Source organism: Ursus maritimus, unplaced genomic scaffold (genome assembly GCF_017311325.1).
Source record: "Ursus maritimus isolate PB19 unplaced genomic scaffold, ASM1731132v1 scaffold_5, whole genome shotgun sequence".
NCBI lineage: Eukaryota > Metazoa > Chordata > Mammalia > Carnivora > Ursidae > Ursus > Ursus maritimus.
Window position 1 is genome coordinate 59,570,248 of NW_024426663.1, and position 16,824 is coordinate 59,587,071.

Consider the following 16,824-nt stretch of genomic DNA (forward strand, 5'->3'; position numbering starts at 1 on the left):
CAATATTGACAAACAAGCTCTGAAGCTCTCTCAGCTAGCTGCAAAAGACGCACTTCCGAGGGGCTAGTCTCTGATGTTTTCATTAGGAAATAAATCTCCTCTTCCTTGAATTCTCTGCCTTCCTTAGCAGGAATGGCGAAAAGAAGTAGGGGCTGGGGGCTGTCACCTGCGCATCCCTGAGTCCTCTCTGCTAGGATCTTGCCATTCTTTAAGGTCCAGATATCCACAGCCCAGCGCCAGCCTGCTTGCTCGCAGGAAGCTCTGCCTTCCCTCCCCCCTCGAGCTGTGCTCCTCTCTTTGAGCAGACACTTGGGAGGGGACCCTTTGGTTTGCCTCCCTCCCCAAGCACAGCACACGCGCCCCTGTCCCCAGCTCGGTGGTGGTGCTGGGGCAGGGACCGTCTGCAGCAGAAAGTGAACAAGGAGGAAGCCGGGGCCCTAGCCCCCACCAGCTGCAGGGAGGGCCTCTTGGATGCCAGCAGACAGGCAGGCCGGGTAGACCAGAAAGACCTGCATTCCTGCTCCCACTCTGCTGGTCTCCCTCTAAGGGCCTGGAGCCACACCAGCAGGTGCCGGGATATGCAAGGAGGGTGAGGCCAGCTTCCCCAGGTAGGCTGGTGGGGTGGGGTCAGCTCTCCTGAGAGCCCACAGAGTGCCCACCCAAAGGACAGATACTATGGTGAGTTCCCACCTTTGATGCCACTTTAAAGACATCCTTCCCATTGCACAGTGACCTTAGCAAAGCTGTGGTCAGCTCAGTAGGAAGGACTAGCATTTACCAAGCACCCTCTGTGTGCGCGGCACGAAGCGAGGCCCTTTACTTATGACACAGGAAACAGAAGAGTCCCTTACTGTGTAGTGTCGTCACTAAGAACTCAGACTTTCTGGTCAAGCTTCCTGAGTTCAAGCCCCGCCTCTGGTATTTACTAGCTAGTGGGTGTTGGGAGACAACCTCAGCTCTCTGCATCTCCATTTCTTGTCTGGGACCATCACAGGGTCAGCGGGCGGGTTAAAGAAGCTAAGGCACGTGGGTATTCTGCAGGGCGCCTGGGACATGGCACACTCCCAGTAGGTCGGAAGGATGGGGGTCAATGCCACCGTCATTATCTTAGTTATTATTTCCCCCTTAAACCTTTCAGCCGTCCTCTGCCGTAGGAGCTACTACTGTTATCCCCACTTCACGGATACTTCTAGATGAAGCAAGCAACTCTCGGAGTTGTGTGCACTGCCAAGAACACAGTAGCACTCAGACGAAACGTGGGCGTGCTGCTCCACGGCACCTGCTCTCCTCGCCACACGGGGGTCTCCCTGGGGAGAAAGGTGCCCACCAGAAGGCTCCACCCTGTCCTCCCAATGTCTGTGAGGCCAGGAGGTGCCCACAAGACCTGAGTACAGAGCAGCCACCTGGAGGGTTGGCCACACAGGGTCCCCCTCTCAAGGCCCTCTGCTCCAGCCAGCCCAGAGCCTGCTTGCAGAGTGTGCGCTGCGAACCGCAGATCCTCGGGCATTTGCAGACTCTGCTCTACTCATCCACACGCGGGCAACGCGTGCCAGTCCCTCCAGAGCCTGCCTCTCGGGGACCTGCTGCCCACAGCCTCCCAGGCACATGCCATCCCAGCCCTGGCTGGGCCATCTGTGGGTGGCTGACCCTGCTCCTTGGGGTCTTGGCCATCATGCCAACACATCCAGGCATACTTGGCTCCCAGCTATGGCTAAGACACCAAGGAGCAGGGCCACCCACAGATGACCTGCGCCACTCTGGGAAAAGCCCAGGTCCCGTCAGTTACAGTTACCTGAAAGAAGAACCACGTGGAAGGTCCCCGCACTAGAGGCTATGCAGGGAGCACCGAGAACAGGCGGCTCTGGCTTGTCTTAGACAGACGCACCTGTGGGCTCTTGCTACCCCAGCCCTGCAGGGCTCCCAGGCGGCTGACAGGTAGACAGACCCTGCGTGGACATGTTGCTCTAACCTGGTGGAGACGTGCCCAGAGGCACCTGAAGCCATTAACAAGCATGGTAATTGGGCTATGACTTCCTCTTTAAAATTTAATGTATTTAAAGTCCATTTCATAAACCTGCCATGCGGAGCCCAGCTAAAGGGGGCCTTTCCCTGACTAAATCAAAGGCATCAGGGAAAAATTTGTCGGTCCTATGAAAAGTTAATCAATTTCCAATGCAAAAATAGACAAGGGGAAATTTCCATCTTTGGAAGATTAATTTCCAGCGTTATGGTTGATCTCCCTTTTATTGAACACTTACTTGCTGGGTGAAGGGTCATTTTTTTTAACGTTATCACATTAAATTGCCTTTAATATAACAGGCCAAAGCTAAGACTGTTAAGTAAAGAGAAGATGTCTCTGTCCTCCCCCCCCCAAATAAAATGAAATCATTTCCTTTCTTCTGACATTTCATTCTGAGCATTTTCCTTGCAAGACTTTAGTCTCAGACACCCCAGCCTCTTCAGCTGAGCGAGGGTGCCTGGAATTTCCACACTGAGTCCCCTTTGGCATGTGGCTGGTCGTGCTGGGAAGGCCACATCCAGAGAAAAGTTCACAAGGGTGCATCCATAGCACCAGGCCAGGATCCCATGGGCAGACGTTTGTGCCCCTGGCAGAACAGGGCAGGCAGAGGCAGGGAGCTCAGGCCAAGTCAGTAGAAAGGCAGCTGCCCCTCTCTGGGGGGAGGGGTGCTGTGGCTCAGAGGTGCTGCGGCTGGCTGGAGGGCTGGGCAGGCATGAACTGACGCAGCAGTGACCTTCCTGCCCCACACAGCTGGGAGCCATGGGACCTCGGTTCCCACACTGAGCTCAGCCGCTGTTTCTTTGCTGAGTTTGTGTGATCAGGCTCCTTCCCTTCTCTGTTTCCCCATCTGTGGCATGAAGGGGTAGACCAGGATCTTCAAGGATCGTGCCCAACTGAGACTGCCTGGAGTCTGTCCACCCAGATGGGGAGAAAACTCACCTAAACGCTCATCCCGACTCTGCCCCAACCCCTGTGTGACCTTGGGAAAGTCCCTGCCCTCTCTGAGCCTCATCTCTAGAATGAGAGGGTCAGGCAAGAGAAAACCAGAGAGCTTGGGGTGCTCCCCATGGCCTCCAGAGCTACCACAGGAGTCCTTGCCCCTCCCTCAGGGGGCAACTGCGGCCCCTCTTGGCCTGAGCCATCTTCCAGCCAGGCCCATGGCCCTGCCCTTACTCCCCACTCTGACCTCATCGCTTTCCTCACCCACAGCACGTGCTGCAGGAGCAGGACCTGGAGGACGACTTCCTGGGGTGCTCGCCCAGTGACCTCCTCCGATTTGATGACTATAACAGTGACGGCTCCCTGACCCTCCATGAGTTCTACACAGCCTTCCGTAAGTCAGCGCGAGGACGGGCTCTGTCTGGAGACTGTCCTGGGTTGTCGCCGGCATTGGTTTCTTTTATACATGAAAGCAGTTGAATTTGTTTTCCAACAAGCCTAGCTTTAAGAACAAGGTAAAGGAGCCTGGGTGGGAAGAGGGAACACTTGCTTCTGCTCTTCTTGGAGAAAGGCTCTTCTCGGTGTTGTTGGAGGAACCCAGACTGTGATGTAAGTGTGTCCAGGGAGGGGGGGGCACTGCCACACACCTGGGGAGGGGGGCCGTCTATGACTGCACCTGGAGGGAATGGCTTTTAGGGTTTTTCCAGGCTGCCGCCTGGCCACACTGAAGGCAAATCGTGCAGGAGGGTCCTGGAGGCTTGGCCAGGCAGGAGTAGGGGGCTTCAGCAGACACCTCATGTAGTTCAGCAGTGAGGAGAGGGGAGGGCACTGCCAGGCCTGAACTTGAAATGAGAGGGGACACTCTTGGTCCCAAAGAGAGGAACCCCTTTATGTCAGAGAACATTCAGCCTCTGCTTAAAGCAGCTGCTATGTGCATCCTGGATGAGGCACCATCGGATGTCCCCTGCAAGCTCCCTGCTCCTCACAGCAACCCCTGGGATTTGGGGAGTAAGTGTGAAAGCCCCAGGGTGCAGCAAGGACTCCGAACCACAGCTCCTGACATCCTCTCCCCCAGCCCCAACCTCTACCTGGAGTTGTGCTTTCCAGAAAAGTATTCCCACTCCGCGTCGACACCCCTTCGGTGCCGTTCTTGCAAACATTCGCCAGGCTCAGGAAGGAGGCCTTGTGATTCGCTGGCAGGAAGGGCTCTTGTGGCAGATAGTGGAGGTAACTCCCGTGACATGAGAGGAGGGAGCCTGACTGTCCCCTGTGGGAAGTGTCTGTGAGCTTGAAACACGGGGGTGCCTTTCCAGTTCACAGCATCCCTGTGGCCGAAGCTCAAAGTCTAACCCCAGTTACAGGGCTCTGCTTGATACACTGTGATGAGCTGTGGTTCCCCGTCATCCTCCTCCCTGCCCGCTCCTGACACTCATATCGATGTATACTAGTTCATAATAAGGTGTGAATGACTGGCAGCTTCACCTGCTGTGGGAGGAGTTTGCTTTGTGGATAGAGTAATTTATGCCTTGAAATAAATCTCGAAATTTTAGAATATGTGGCAGTACCAGCATCTCCCTAGACCCAGCTCACGAGAGCCAATTATTAGATTTTCAGGAATTTTGCAGTTAAACAATTAATATCTTTAAACCAGCCATGGTGGGAGTATTTACACCACGGAAATTTATACCACACAAATGCTACAAAAGTGGGGGGAATTTTTTCTCTCTGGGGAGCCAGTTGTTAGGCACTGACGTGTCATCACTGGACAAGACCCTCCCTCCTGTCCTCAGAGCTCCCCCCTGCAATATTCTCTCCACCTTCCCTAGAGACCCCCTGATGATTCTAATCCCATAGAACAGGAACCAGGAAAAAGAAGAGGTCAGGGCAGATGACAAGGAGAGCAGCCGTCCGTGTCAGGAAAGCAGCAACCAGTGTCCTGGGGACAGCTGTGAGGCATTCCCAGCGATGCTTTCTGGGCTCTGGCCCATCTGCTAGGAAGGAAGAGGTCAGCGCATTTTCAGAGCCAGGGGCCAAGGCTGGACTTTGAGGAGGCTGCCCCAGGCATCAGTGCTTAGATGTCCCGTGATGACATCTCTAAGCAGAGCAGGCCCTGCTCAGCTCCATCCTGGTTCCCGGCACCCCAGAAGCCTCTGCTCCATGAGCTCTGTTTCTGAGAACCAGTCAGGACCAAACAGCAAACTATTGGCTTTACTCTGGAGGAAATGCAAGTGTCCTGGTTGCCCGAGATGAAAGGAAGGCTTCCCTAGGCCCCTGATGAGGGTCGTTAGAGACATGAGCTACCTGTGGAGAAGGAGGGAGTCACTGCCTCACCTCTGCAGAGCCATGCGGTGTCTCTTGCCTTCATTCCTGGATGATTATTTGAAAAGCTTTATAATCATCATTTTTTAAAGCAAATTAGATTCTGCTGTCGCCTTGGACTTGTTTTGAACCAGGCAGCCAAACCATTCATCACAGCCCAACCCAAAAAAATAGATATGAAATAAAATGTAAACTCACAGCCATTAAGGAAGCCACAAAATGAATTAACCCAGCCATAAAGGCCTGACATGCGGCCACGCGGAGCATGTGGCGTCAATGGTTCTTCAAAGTCATAGGAACCCTACACTGAGTCCCCATAGCTCTGGGAATGGATTCACGGTTCAGTGGATGTTAAGTAGGTAATTGAAATGAGACATATAGGTACAAGTTATTACCCAGACATCAAGGGACATTAAAGAAACCTCACTAAAACTCAGAAAGCAATATCTCACACATTTCGGCAACAACATTTTGGATTTAATTTTAAAACCTGGAGCTGATGGGCTGGCAAAGGTGAAGACTTTGAAATTGTATTTGCTTTTTTGCCAGTGTCCCTGGGTACCAGGCAGGACAGGCTCTATGGGGTGACTCCTGGCAAGACTCGGTCACTCTATTGAAGGATGGGTTTGGAGAACTTTTCCCTGCAAAGCAGGTTGTATTAAGTTTTGGGGGGTCAGGGAAGGAGGTGTCCTAAATCATGTCTTCTCAGGTAGCTGGCTTAGCTCAGGCAGGGCCGGTGTTTGCCGTCGTCTGCAGCTGGCTGAGGGCATTGCCAGGGACCCCGAGCTGGTGGCTGCCATGCTCGGTCGAGCTGGTTCATGGTGGGGCCGTGCCCTCCTCCTGTCTCTGTGGAACAGGTGACCCCTCCCCAGGGAGGGGTGCAGAGGACAGGTCCCTCAGCCATGGGAGTCGGTTCTGTCTGTCTGTCCGATGGAGCTAAGTCTCCCGATCACCCATCTCTGTGCCCTGACAGGAACAACACAGAAGGGGGGGCCTTCATCTGTCACCTAAACATTCTCTTCAAATGGCTTTCGGCATTCCAGACCACGGGCTGACCTCAGAACTAAGGGCACATGCCCTCCACTCTCCCCACGCCCTGCGCACACAGGACACCACTCTTTGCTGGGAGGCAGAGGCCCAGGCTCCAGGGTCCTTGGCGAGCAAGATGTGCACCGGCCCCATCCATTCATCACAATAAACTAATCTAAAAGTTGCTCGTTTAAAAAGCTTTTCAATAATGCATGTTGTTGCACTTTTCTGAATGTTCGGGTTGGGATCGTGGGGAAAACATGTTTCTTGAAAGAGGATTTTTCTCTCCCTTTAAATTCATTACAAGTTTCTTCTGCTTTTTAAGAAAGATACTTGTCCTTTTAATTAATCCTGTGAGAGGGATGTGTTGGATGGGAAGGAAAGGTTTGAGCAGCGCGCTGTGCGGGATGAAGGGCTTCGTGCGTTCATGTGCTGGGACCACAGATGCACCGTGTCCGCGGGGAGAGTCTGTGGCCGGAGGGCCTCGGGGAGCAGCCTGTGCAGGACCGGGAACAGGAGCGGGACACCGTCCCTCCGCTCCAGGCCGATGGGAAGGAAGCAGTGGTTTTGTCTGATGCTGGCAATACCTCTGTATCCAGGGCAACTCTGTGAAATGGATGAAGTGGTCAGCTGGCGAATTTATAGCTGTTTTTCTGCCATCGCTGCTGCAAAAGGGAAGGAAGGTACGCCTCACCTTCCGTGTCCTTATCCCCTGGGGTGAGGAATGCCCGCCACAGGCCAGACACCACGCCAGACCCGCTGTCTCAGGCGGTCCTCAGGGCACCCTGTGCTGAGCGCAGCGGCAAACCTAAACAACACGCAATCTATCCGGCTCCTTAGTCCTGTGAGGTGAGTTCAGACTCGGTTCAGATGGTGAGGATGCTGCTTTAGCCTCCATTTGGTTTCTGAGTGTTCAGGAAGGAGTAGGAAACTTCAGAGAGCATGGAGTCTATCAAAGAATTGATCTCTTTGATTCTTGAGTTTGGAGAGCAAGTGATCCCTGTGCTTGGGTCTCGGTGCTGGTGGAGGCCAAGACCTTTGCTGGCATGACACCCTTAACCCCAAAGGGAGAGAATGCTTGCCTCACAGAGGACTTGCAAATCACGTGTCCAAAAATCTGATTCACTGCCCTTGGGCCCTCATTTACTCAGGGGTATAAAACAGTAAAATGAGAGCAGCCAAAGGAGGAATTGGAAATCAGAAGGCAGGAGGTGCTGGGAGTCTCACCACCGCTCCCAAGAACAGAGGTGAAGGTGCTTTCTCCTCACCTCAGGCATAGACAGAGGGCCTCCAAAGAGGCTTCCATGGGACCTTGCTATGTGCCCCCGAAGCCAAAGTCAGGGTACCACCTGAATCATTTTGCTTGTTAATAGGACTTGAGTTAATAGTGGTCTCTTAGTATCAAGTCCTATAAAACGATACCTAACATTAATCATATGTCGGCACTGAGTATTATGACCCAATTTTACGGATAAAGAGATAGGAATTCACGGCACTTAAGTAGCTAACGCATAGTCACACAGCCACCAGGTAGCAGAACCATTATTGAACCCAAATGCCTAATTCCAGAAACTTCTCATGCATTTAAACGTACTTTACAATTCATCATTACTCTCCAGTAAGGAGAATTTCACTGTCCCCACAGTGGGTTTCCCTAAATTTCAAGTCCCAGCTCAATGGTCTCCTCCTCTAGGAAGTCTTCCTTGATTTCTCTTCCTTCTGCAGAGCCCCACATATCTTCCTGTGTGCGCTCACATCCCTGAGTTCACCTCTACACAATAACCAGGCTGTGGCCTGCTGGTTAAGTATCATCCTGGTGCAAATCCTCGTTCTGCCACTTACTAGCTATGTGACCTTGGACAGTTCTTTACCAGAGCTAAAGCTGAGCTTCAAGTTCCTCATCTGTAAAATGGCATAATAACCACCACAGAGGCATGCTCGGGATTAAATGAGATAATACATGTAAGGCCGTTAGAATGATACCTTGCATATGGTAAGTGCTAAGTAATCGTGAACCAGGTAGGTCAGTGACAGACTCGAAGAATTTTGCATGTGTTCCCACAGCCCCCAGCTCCCAGCCCCGTCAGCCTGTGCCCTCTCATTGTTGTCCTGCCCTAAATGAGTGTGTAGGCCCCATGATGCCAGAGGCTGGCTGCTTACCATGTGCTCATGCCTAGAATGGGGTCTGGCACCCAGGAAACCCTTGGCATGTGTTCGTTCAGTGAGGGGAGAAAGTATAAGGAGAAATACGTGTGGCAAACAGAGGAGTCCAAACACAATGAGACTGTTTCCAAAGGTCCCAGAGGGTCTTTGCACATCTCCAGCAGGGAGCAGAGGAAGTGCCTTGTGGGGTGCCACAGCCAGGACCCCTGGTGGGGGAGCACCAGCCATGTTGGCCCAGGCCAGTGAGGGCACCTCGGTGGCTTCCCTAGCAGCCCAGACATCCCTGATCACCTGGGTGAGTGACCGGGGTGTGATGTGAGCCCCGATGCCCACATGGGCCTAATGCTTCCTTAAGGAAGACAAGAGCTGCTTGCCGTGTCAAGTTCGCATTCTGCTCCCAGGGCCACTAATCGGCCATCAGCCCTCCTCAGGATAAGCGTTCTGTTAGGCTATTAGGCTACCAGCACGCTGCTTAATTACCTCTACCTCTGACAAGTGTGTGTGGAGGTGAGGGCTCCCGCTCACTGCCGCTCTGCAGCCCCGCAGCGGCCCACGGCCACGTCCCCAACCCCCACCCATGTTGAACCCTGGCTAGAGAGGATCTGGCGCAGGGCCTCTGGCTCCTGCCGTCCCACCAAGACGGTGGCTTTGCCATCTCTGTGCAAATCCATGCCCCTTGGGAAGTAATTCATTAGCCTGAAATGGGGGGTTGTACTTCCTCCGAGTGTAGCTCCGGGAAGCTGAAACACACCCACCCAGCACAGCCCCTGCTGGGCCCCCGGGGCCACCTCCCTCCCACCTGAGGCCACCTCCCAGTGGACAGGCCTCATGAGCACATCCACTGAGCACAGGGACCCCGGCTCTCTGACTCAGGTCAGTGCCAGAAACGTCAAAGGCAGCAGTACTGGGACTGGCGTGTTTGCCCTGAAGCTGGTGTGGGCCGGGCTCCAGGAAAGGACGGTGGGCGTGCAGGCCTCCTCTCTCCACTCAGGCCCAGGCAGAGGACGCTGTCCATTTAAAGAGCAGGCCAGCTGACCAGAACATTCCAGAGGCGCCTGGCCAGGGCAGGAAGACCATGCATGAGGAGAGGTTCTGAAACAGACACTGAGAACAGTAGGAGGGGGAAAACATTAGTCAGGAAACAGGTACCACCGACACACTCTCTGGCAGGCGACGGAGCTGTGAGCCCGACCTGCCGGCAGGCCCTGCCTGCGGGGAGCTTGCACGATGGCAGACAGACAAGCAGATAAACAAAGTCGGAGCTGGGACAGAGAATAACTGGGTGCAGGGCTGGCAGGGAGGATCTGCTTTCCACCGCGAGAGGTCAGGAAGGGACTTTGGAGCTGAGGCCTGAAGACCAAGCTGGAGATAACCAGGCAGAGGGTGAGGAGAGAGGCAAAGGTGAGACAGGTGGGCACAGTGTGCAGTCCTGAAGGGGCACAGGGCCGGCGGTACCTGAGGAGGCTGCCAGAAGGGGAACGGCTTCCGGGGCAGGGCTGGGGCAGGAGCAAGCCCACCTTGCTTGGATCCCCGCAGGCCTCTCCCAGCCCGCGCCGAGCCTTTCGGGAGTCTGCAGGTGTGCCAGCCCAGACAAGTTCCCGGGAAGGGCCCAGGGGTCAGCTGGAGGGCTGCAGTTACCCTTGGAAGCCCCTGTCCCCGCTGGAACCTTCCAGGCTCCACGGATGATGGTCAGGACAGAACAGCAAGCAGGGTCACTGTGTAAGGAGCCTCCCCAGTGCATGACCTCTGTCCTTCCAGGCCCCTTTTCTCTGCAGAGGGCACAAAGGCAGCTGAGGGCGTGCTCACTGTCCCTTCACTCCAGCGGGGCCGGAAAAGCCACTGGCGACCCCTGAGCTGGGGGTGATGTTCAGTGAGCACCTGCGCACTGGGGAGCAGGGCTGCTGGAATGGGGACCCCCTGTATATACCAGGGCTCCAGGCTGGGGCCATCCCGCCCCCCATCATGCTGTCAGAGGGTCGGTTCTGAGCCAGCTCTGCTGTGTGCGGCCGCTTCTGCCTCTCGCCTGTCTCCATCCTCCGCGGTTTGCTCCTACCAGCTGTACTCTCGGCCTGCAGTTTCCAGCGCTGTCTGGAGCTGAGTCTTCAAGCACTTTCCATTTTTAAAGATCCCAGCTGGAAGCTGTCAATGGCCTCAGTGCAGAGCAATTGAATAGTAGAAAATGAACTAATTACAGGTTGTTATTGAAAATCTATTATATACAAATTGCAAAGAAAACTCATTAAAATATGATGCTTTGGTGATTTTTTTATAAAACCCTCCTCTTGGAGGGAGAGGCAGGAGCCGGATGGCTTGAAACCTTGTTCCTCAGTGTCCCGGGGTCAGAATTCCCAGCAGGTCTGAAGATCAGGCTCTGGTCTCCTGTCCCAGAGCCCCGCCTGACGTTATGCGCTACAGAGAAACTTGAGATTTTGCACGGTATAGAGGGCTCTCTGAATGTTAGTAAATACTCAGAAATGGCTGCAGAGGAAACAAAGAATTTCATTACAAAGATATAAAACGAGAACAATTTAAATGTCAGCTTCTTACCAGGATAGCACCACATTGTCCTCGTAAATCTCCGTGTTTCTGCAAAGCTTTTGTGAGGACTTCAAAGGACTTCAACATGCAATTAAGCACTGAAGGTCACATTACCGATTTCCTAGCTCACTCCCTGGCATTGGAGGGCTGAGAAGCATTGGGATGTGAATGGCCAAGCCACTCAGAGCTCAAAGGGGCCCGTCGGATGCAGGGCCCGGCTCAAGGCAAGAGCCCAGAGAGCAAGCTGAGCACAACGCAGGGGTGCACCCCAGCCTGCTGCCTCCTGGGCCCGCCAGTCACACTCGAGTCTCCTTGTGGGGGTAGCCTGGGTGGCAGGTGTAAGTTCTCGAGCACTAGGGAACCCTCTGTTCTGAGGTGTGGAGAAGGCCCACCAGTGTGTTTCTGAGAGGAGAGCCCTCACCAAGGCTGTGTGCATGGAGCACAGATCCCATGTCCTCTGCCTCTGTCTTCTCTTCCCTCCAGCCACCGGTTTTCAGGCTCTGTGATGGTGCCTGCAAGACCCTTTCACCACCACCACGCAGGCCCGGCTTGTGGGCTGTGCTGGGGAGCAGAGAGCTGCAAGAGGGCTCCACTCACACGGGCGTAGTGACTGAGCAAGCGAGCAGCCTATGGGCCACTCGGGGGCCTGGGAGTACTCACAAGCCCCAGCACCATGGTGACTCTGGAAGACATAGCTGGAGAGCTAGGCCCTGGGGACGGGCAGGACCGCAGAGACAGGGAGAGGTGTCTTCTCCTGGGAGAGGAGGGAGGGTCAGCGGATACTCAGGCTGCTGCTCCCTGCCTGAGGCAGGCCCTCGGCTGACAGATGAGCGGCTGGTTGGAGACCTCAGGCCACAGCCGCTGACCCATCCTAGGTGTTCGCTGCACCTGCAGCACCCCCTGGCTTGCTGGTCTTTACCTTATTGTGACTGTTACTCAACAAGCCTCCAGCCCCAGGGGCTGAGGGCAGGGAAGATGGTAGACGGTTGAAATAGGGGCAGAGGCCACAGGACCAAGAGTGGCCAAATGAAGATTGCAGCAGAAGGGTCAGGGCAGCCACCAACCGGGGAGGCAGAACAGAGGGAAGGAGAGGAAGGGCTGCCTCTGAGAGAGAATTAGGTGGTTGTCGCCTGGGGCATGTTGGTCCAGCTGGAGAGCAAAGCAGGAGCCAGAGAGAGAGAAGCCTGGAGCTTTCCAGAAGGTTCAGTCTGGTACGGAGTAGGTGCTTGATAAACATTCGTTCAAAGAATTTAGGACCGTGACGGCTTTTTTTACTGATAAACAAGAGAAAAGGGTTAGAGTGGTTGTAGCGGTTGAGAATGAAGAACAGCAAACCAGGGGTGGAAGTCATCCTACTCCCCACCCTGGTCAGCTCCACAGTGGCAGTGGGTTTGCGGGATGGCCGGGTTGGCAGAGTGCTGCCGTGTTATCTGCAGTCAGCCCCTCATCCTGGACAGTCCCCACCCGTGCTCCTTTCCACTCACTGCTCTCCTGATGGAACTTGTTTCTCCCCAAAAGCTAGCCTTCCCCCTGATAGTGCAAAGCCACCCTTCCATCCCCTTATGACACCGGCATCTGATGGACCCTCACCAGATGCATCCCAGAGGCTCCCAGGAGGGACACTGGAAGGAGGCCTGGGATTTAAATGCTCTTTGCAGTAAATTGGGAACGTGGGAGGTGTTGCCCACTGATGGAGAAGCACATGGTCCGATTCTGGGTAGGAGGCAAGCCTGCTGACAACACTCTTCTCGAAGCTCTGAGTTCCATTTTAGCTCCCCCAGGATTTGATAGGATGCTGGGGGCCGCGTATTTCGACCTCTGCTTAGGAAGGCGGCTGGCTTTGGGCCCTGGGGTCTGCGCTGGTACTGGGACAAGCAAAATACGTCGCTAGTTTGTTGAACATGGGCTGGACTCAGCAGAGGCCTGTGAAGGAAAATCAGTCTTGTTTCCGTCTGTGAAAGACTCTCCAGTGAATCCCGAGGCTTCTCCTGCCTGGGGGCTGAGGCCGAGGCTGAGCTGAGGACCACCCACAGGGGTGGCTGCTGCACGCAGTGCCCACCGGCACTCTTTGCAACATGGGGCTACTGGGCGGCGGTTTCCCGTGTCGGGCTCCGGCCGGGTTTCCAGCCCCTCCGGCGCTGTCCCATCCCTGTCCCACTCCACACATGTGTGCGATCTGCCCGGGGAACGTGGAAAGGAGCCTGGTGTGTGAGCCGCCCCAGGCAGCCCGCAAGTGGAGCCCTTGGAGAGCCATTCCTCTCCAGATGGCACGGGCGTCTTGTCTTCAGACAGGTGCTCTGGGCGCAACAACTGTTTGTACACTTGTCGGGATTGCAAATCGCATCCAGGTGGGAGTGGAAATGGGGCCCAAAGGACTCTCTCCCCTACACAGGTGGCAGAAGGGGTGGTACAAGCTGGCGGGGGGCTCTTCTGAGCAGCTTCTCTGGGCTCTCTTGTCTTCCCGAAAGCTCTCAAGCCCTCCAGACAGAGCCACTCCTGAGCTGAGGGTTGGCCACATGCCAGAAGCTGTTCCAGGCACCTGGCAGGCCTCCCTCCTCATCCCCTGAGTCCCTATGGTAAGGAAACTGAGGCCCAGGGAGACCTAGTCCTGCGGACTCCAGGGCACTGGCTACATGTCCTGCTCTAACCAGGTCCCTTCGGAATCTCCATTTCTTCCCCTAGAGACCCAGTTCCAGAGAGATCGCCGAGATCTGTGACTGAGGGGTAGGGCACAGTGTGGGATCGGTGAGGCTGAGCCCTGTGTGACAGCCTTCACCTCGTGCAGCTGCAGAGGGCACGGCCCAGCACCTGCATCCTCTGTCTGGTTCCCACGTCCGAGCCCATGTGCCGCAGGTTCTCAGACACAGTCACCCGCGTCCCTTTCAGACAACTATAGAAAGAGTGTCTCAGGATCGGTGAGCTTCAGCTCTACCAGGAGACAGGGCCCCAAGGAGCCCCCTGTCACATGGAACAGGCATCCGCATGCTTCCTGAGTGATCAAGTCCCCATGATGGGCCATTTTCCTCTTAAACGCAAACCCCATCAAATATGCATCCCTTCTCAGCTGCCGCAAATCGATGCACTTCCAGAGACCCCTCTTCTCAGCCCCGACCCGCCCTTGGTTCCAGCTTCAGAAGTCCACCTCTGTGCAACAGAGCTGAGAAGTGTGCTGGCGCTGGGCAGTGGGTTCAAAGTCCGGGAGAGGACAGCTTGGAAACAGGAGTCACACGGTGCCTTTCATGTGTGTTCAGAGCACCCCTTGCTCAGGGAACCCTGCTGACACGCCGCTAAAAGCGGATGGCCCAGCAGGCACCGGCAGGAAGCTCCAGGCTGGGCACTGTCCAGGCACCAGCCACATCGGAGGGGGAAGCCCCCGGAAGGTGGGGGGGGGGGTCACCAACACTCAGCGTACAGGGCACAGGGCACAGTGGGGGATGGAGCAGTCCACAGTGGCCACGCATGTCCAGCTCAGACGAGACAAATGGGAGTGAGTTGAGAGCTGGCCCAAAAGAACCAGAGGTCAAACAAGGGCATCAAGAAAGTTCCTAAGTGAACCCGTGACACCTGGAGATGCTGAGGGGACAAGTGGAGTTGGTGGTGCTCAGAGTCTCTGTGGAGACAATGGTCATTATGCCTCCTGGGCCACAACCCTGCCCGGGGTGAACGGGGGAGATGTGGGCTGGCTCGAGCGTCCTGCCATGCTGTGACCGTGCCTACAGCTGTCCTCCCAGGGACCCTGGAGGACCAGGCGTGTGGGGCACGTACAGAATCAGTGGCCTGCAGAACAGTGGGCTTTGGAGCTAGTACTTCCTGATGGAGCTCAGGTGAAAGAAACAGAACACAGAAATGTTCCGCATCAGGGAGTTTGGCTGCCAGGGAGATTGGGGTTTGGAAAGAGAACAGCAGGGGTCCCACCTGAAAGGAGCCTTGAAGGCACCCAGTATGCCCAAATCTAGATGCAAAGTCTGCCCCGTAGACATTCTGGTTGTGCCCTACATGGTTCAGAGTTCTGTTCACATGTCCTGGGGCCTCAGCCTCGCAGCCCCGCCACGGCAGAGCACTTCCCTCCCCTGGCTGCCAGTCAAGGGTGGGCATACACATTCCCAGCCAGGAGGAGACGTGGGGGAGACCATCCGAGTGCTGGCGGTGTGGCCTTCAAGGCAGTGGCAGCTCGTGATGAACGGAGAAGTGGTTGTTGGCCGCACCTCACTGGAGGCGCAGGTCAGTGTGCATCTACTTTGGACGTGTTTCCTGCATTGTCTAAGTTAACAAAGAAGATGTAGGCTGAGCAGAGCTCCCAGTCCCCTGGAGTCAGCGCTCCCTCGTTCAGAGCCTGAGTTGGATTATTCATGCCCGGACTCCCAGCAGCCTCCCAGCCTCCCTACCTCCCCACCCACCAGCCACCTCCTGGTCAGAGTTCAAAAGCAGCCCTTGAGAAGGGGCAGCCGAGACAGAGGAAGGAGTGCTCACGGCAGCTGGGTGTGCTGCTGCTGAATGGCCCTGGGCAGCGGTGGTTTGGGAGAGGAGGAGGAACCAGGATTAAATGGATATGGGAGGAAGGAGGGGGGTCATCTAACGCATGAACCCTGCCCGAGCCTCCGCACTCACGTGCCTGTTTCCCTTTGAAGTCAGGGGAGGGCATTGATCTTGGTTGAGGTGAAGGGCACAGACCCAGAGCCAGCCCAGGATCTCTGGCCTCCAGAAGGCAGGCCCCGCCCCTCCGTGGGTGGCCCTGGCTGGGCAGCTGGACAGATGAAATATTCACAAGCCCAGAGCCTGGGCAGCTCAACTTTGGAAGGCCTGCTTTGGATTAAACTGGCAGCACCAAGCCCGGCCCTTTGAAGAGCAGAGGCTTTGTAATGTCTGCAAACAGAATGTCTACCAGGACGCCTGGGGGCGGGAGGTGGCCTTCATCACAGGACAGCAGCGTGGTCCCTACAACAGCAGAGCCACAAGGGCCTTGGCCCAGGCCTCAGTCTGGCCACATGTCTGGGGGTGGCCTCCTGGACCCCCACCCCTGTTCCTCAAACTCAGACGCTGACGCTCAGGTGCATGGGCACGTCCGGGGGGGTGGCAGGAACCTTCCGGAGTGAACCGAGACACCCCAGCAGGTATCAGATATGTCAACACCAGAGCTTGGTTTACTGGAGGAAGCTTTCCGATGTGACAATAGTGGTGTTTGAAGTCACAAAACCAACAGATTAGGAAGCTCTTAATAAATAGAAGTTAAAGCAAATGCCCCATATTGAAGCACCAGGTGAATATTTGCTCTCACGTAGCTATTCCTGCCTAGTGCCCGCTCCAGGCAAGTTCTGGGCTGGTCCCTGGGAGCACAGTGGTGACCATGACAGGCCTGGCCCTGTCACCTTGGCTGCAAGTTGCTTCCTGAGGCAACAATTCAGGCCTCACAAGAGGGAAGCCCCGCCATGACACGTGGGCAGGTTACCTACCACGTGGTGCAGAGGCATCAAGGCTCAGAAGCAGAGCATTACGGGGCCCATGACATGTGGCAGAGCTTGCTTCCAGAGCCACAGAATTCATCCTGGGTAATCACAGCGTTCATAGCGTCCTTACCACGTGCCATAGTAGTGTTCTAAGTGAGCTCATTAATCCTCACAACATTCAATGACGGATGAACTGTCATTAGCCCCTTTTTGCAAAAGAGGCTGGAAGGCACCAATCTCCCAAGTAACTTGCCTGCATCTCAGAGCTGGAGAGCTGCAGGCCAGGATGTGGACCCCAGGTGTCGGGCTCTAGAGCCCAAACGAAGCGGTAGTGCCATTCACATAACTCTAGCCACTTGTGGCCCCCAGCAC

The 16,824-nt window shown here is 55.3% G+C and overlaps 1 protein-coding gene across 3 annotated transcripts in view; it reads left to right on the top strand.

Moving 5' to 3' along the window:
• Positions 1-16,824, top strand: part of FSTL4 (follistatin like 4) — a 617,506-nt gene that overhangs the window by 502,663 nt on the left and 98,019 nt on the right. For all 3 annotated transcript variants that reach the window (XM_040622453.1, XM_040622455.1, XM_040622454.1), the window contains one exon: positions 3,230-3,353. In XM_040622453.1, coding sequence (XP_040478387.1) covers positions 3,230-3,353 — 124 coding nt within the window. The remainder of the gene's footprint in view (positions 1-3,229; positions 3,354-16,824) is intronic.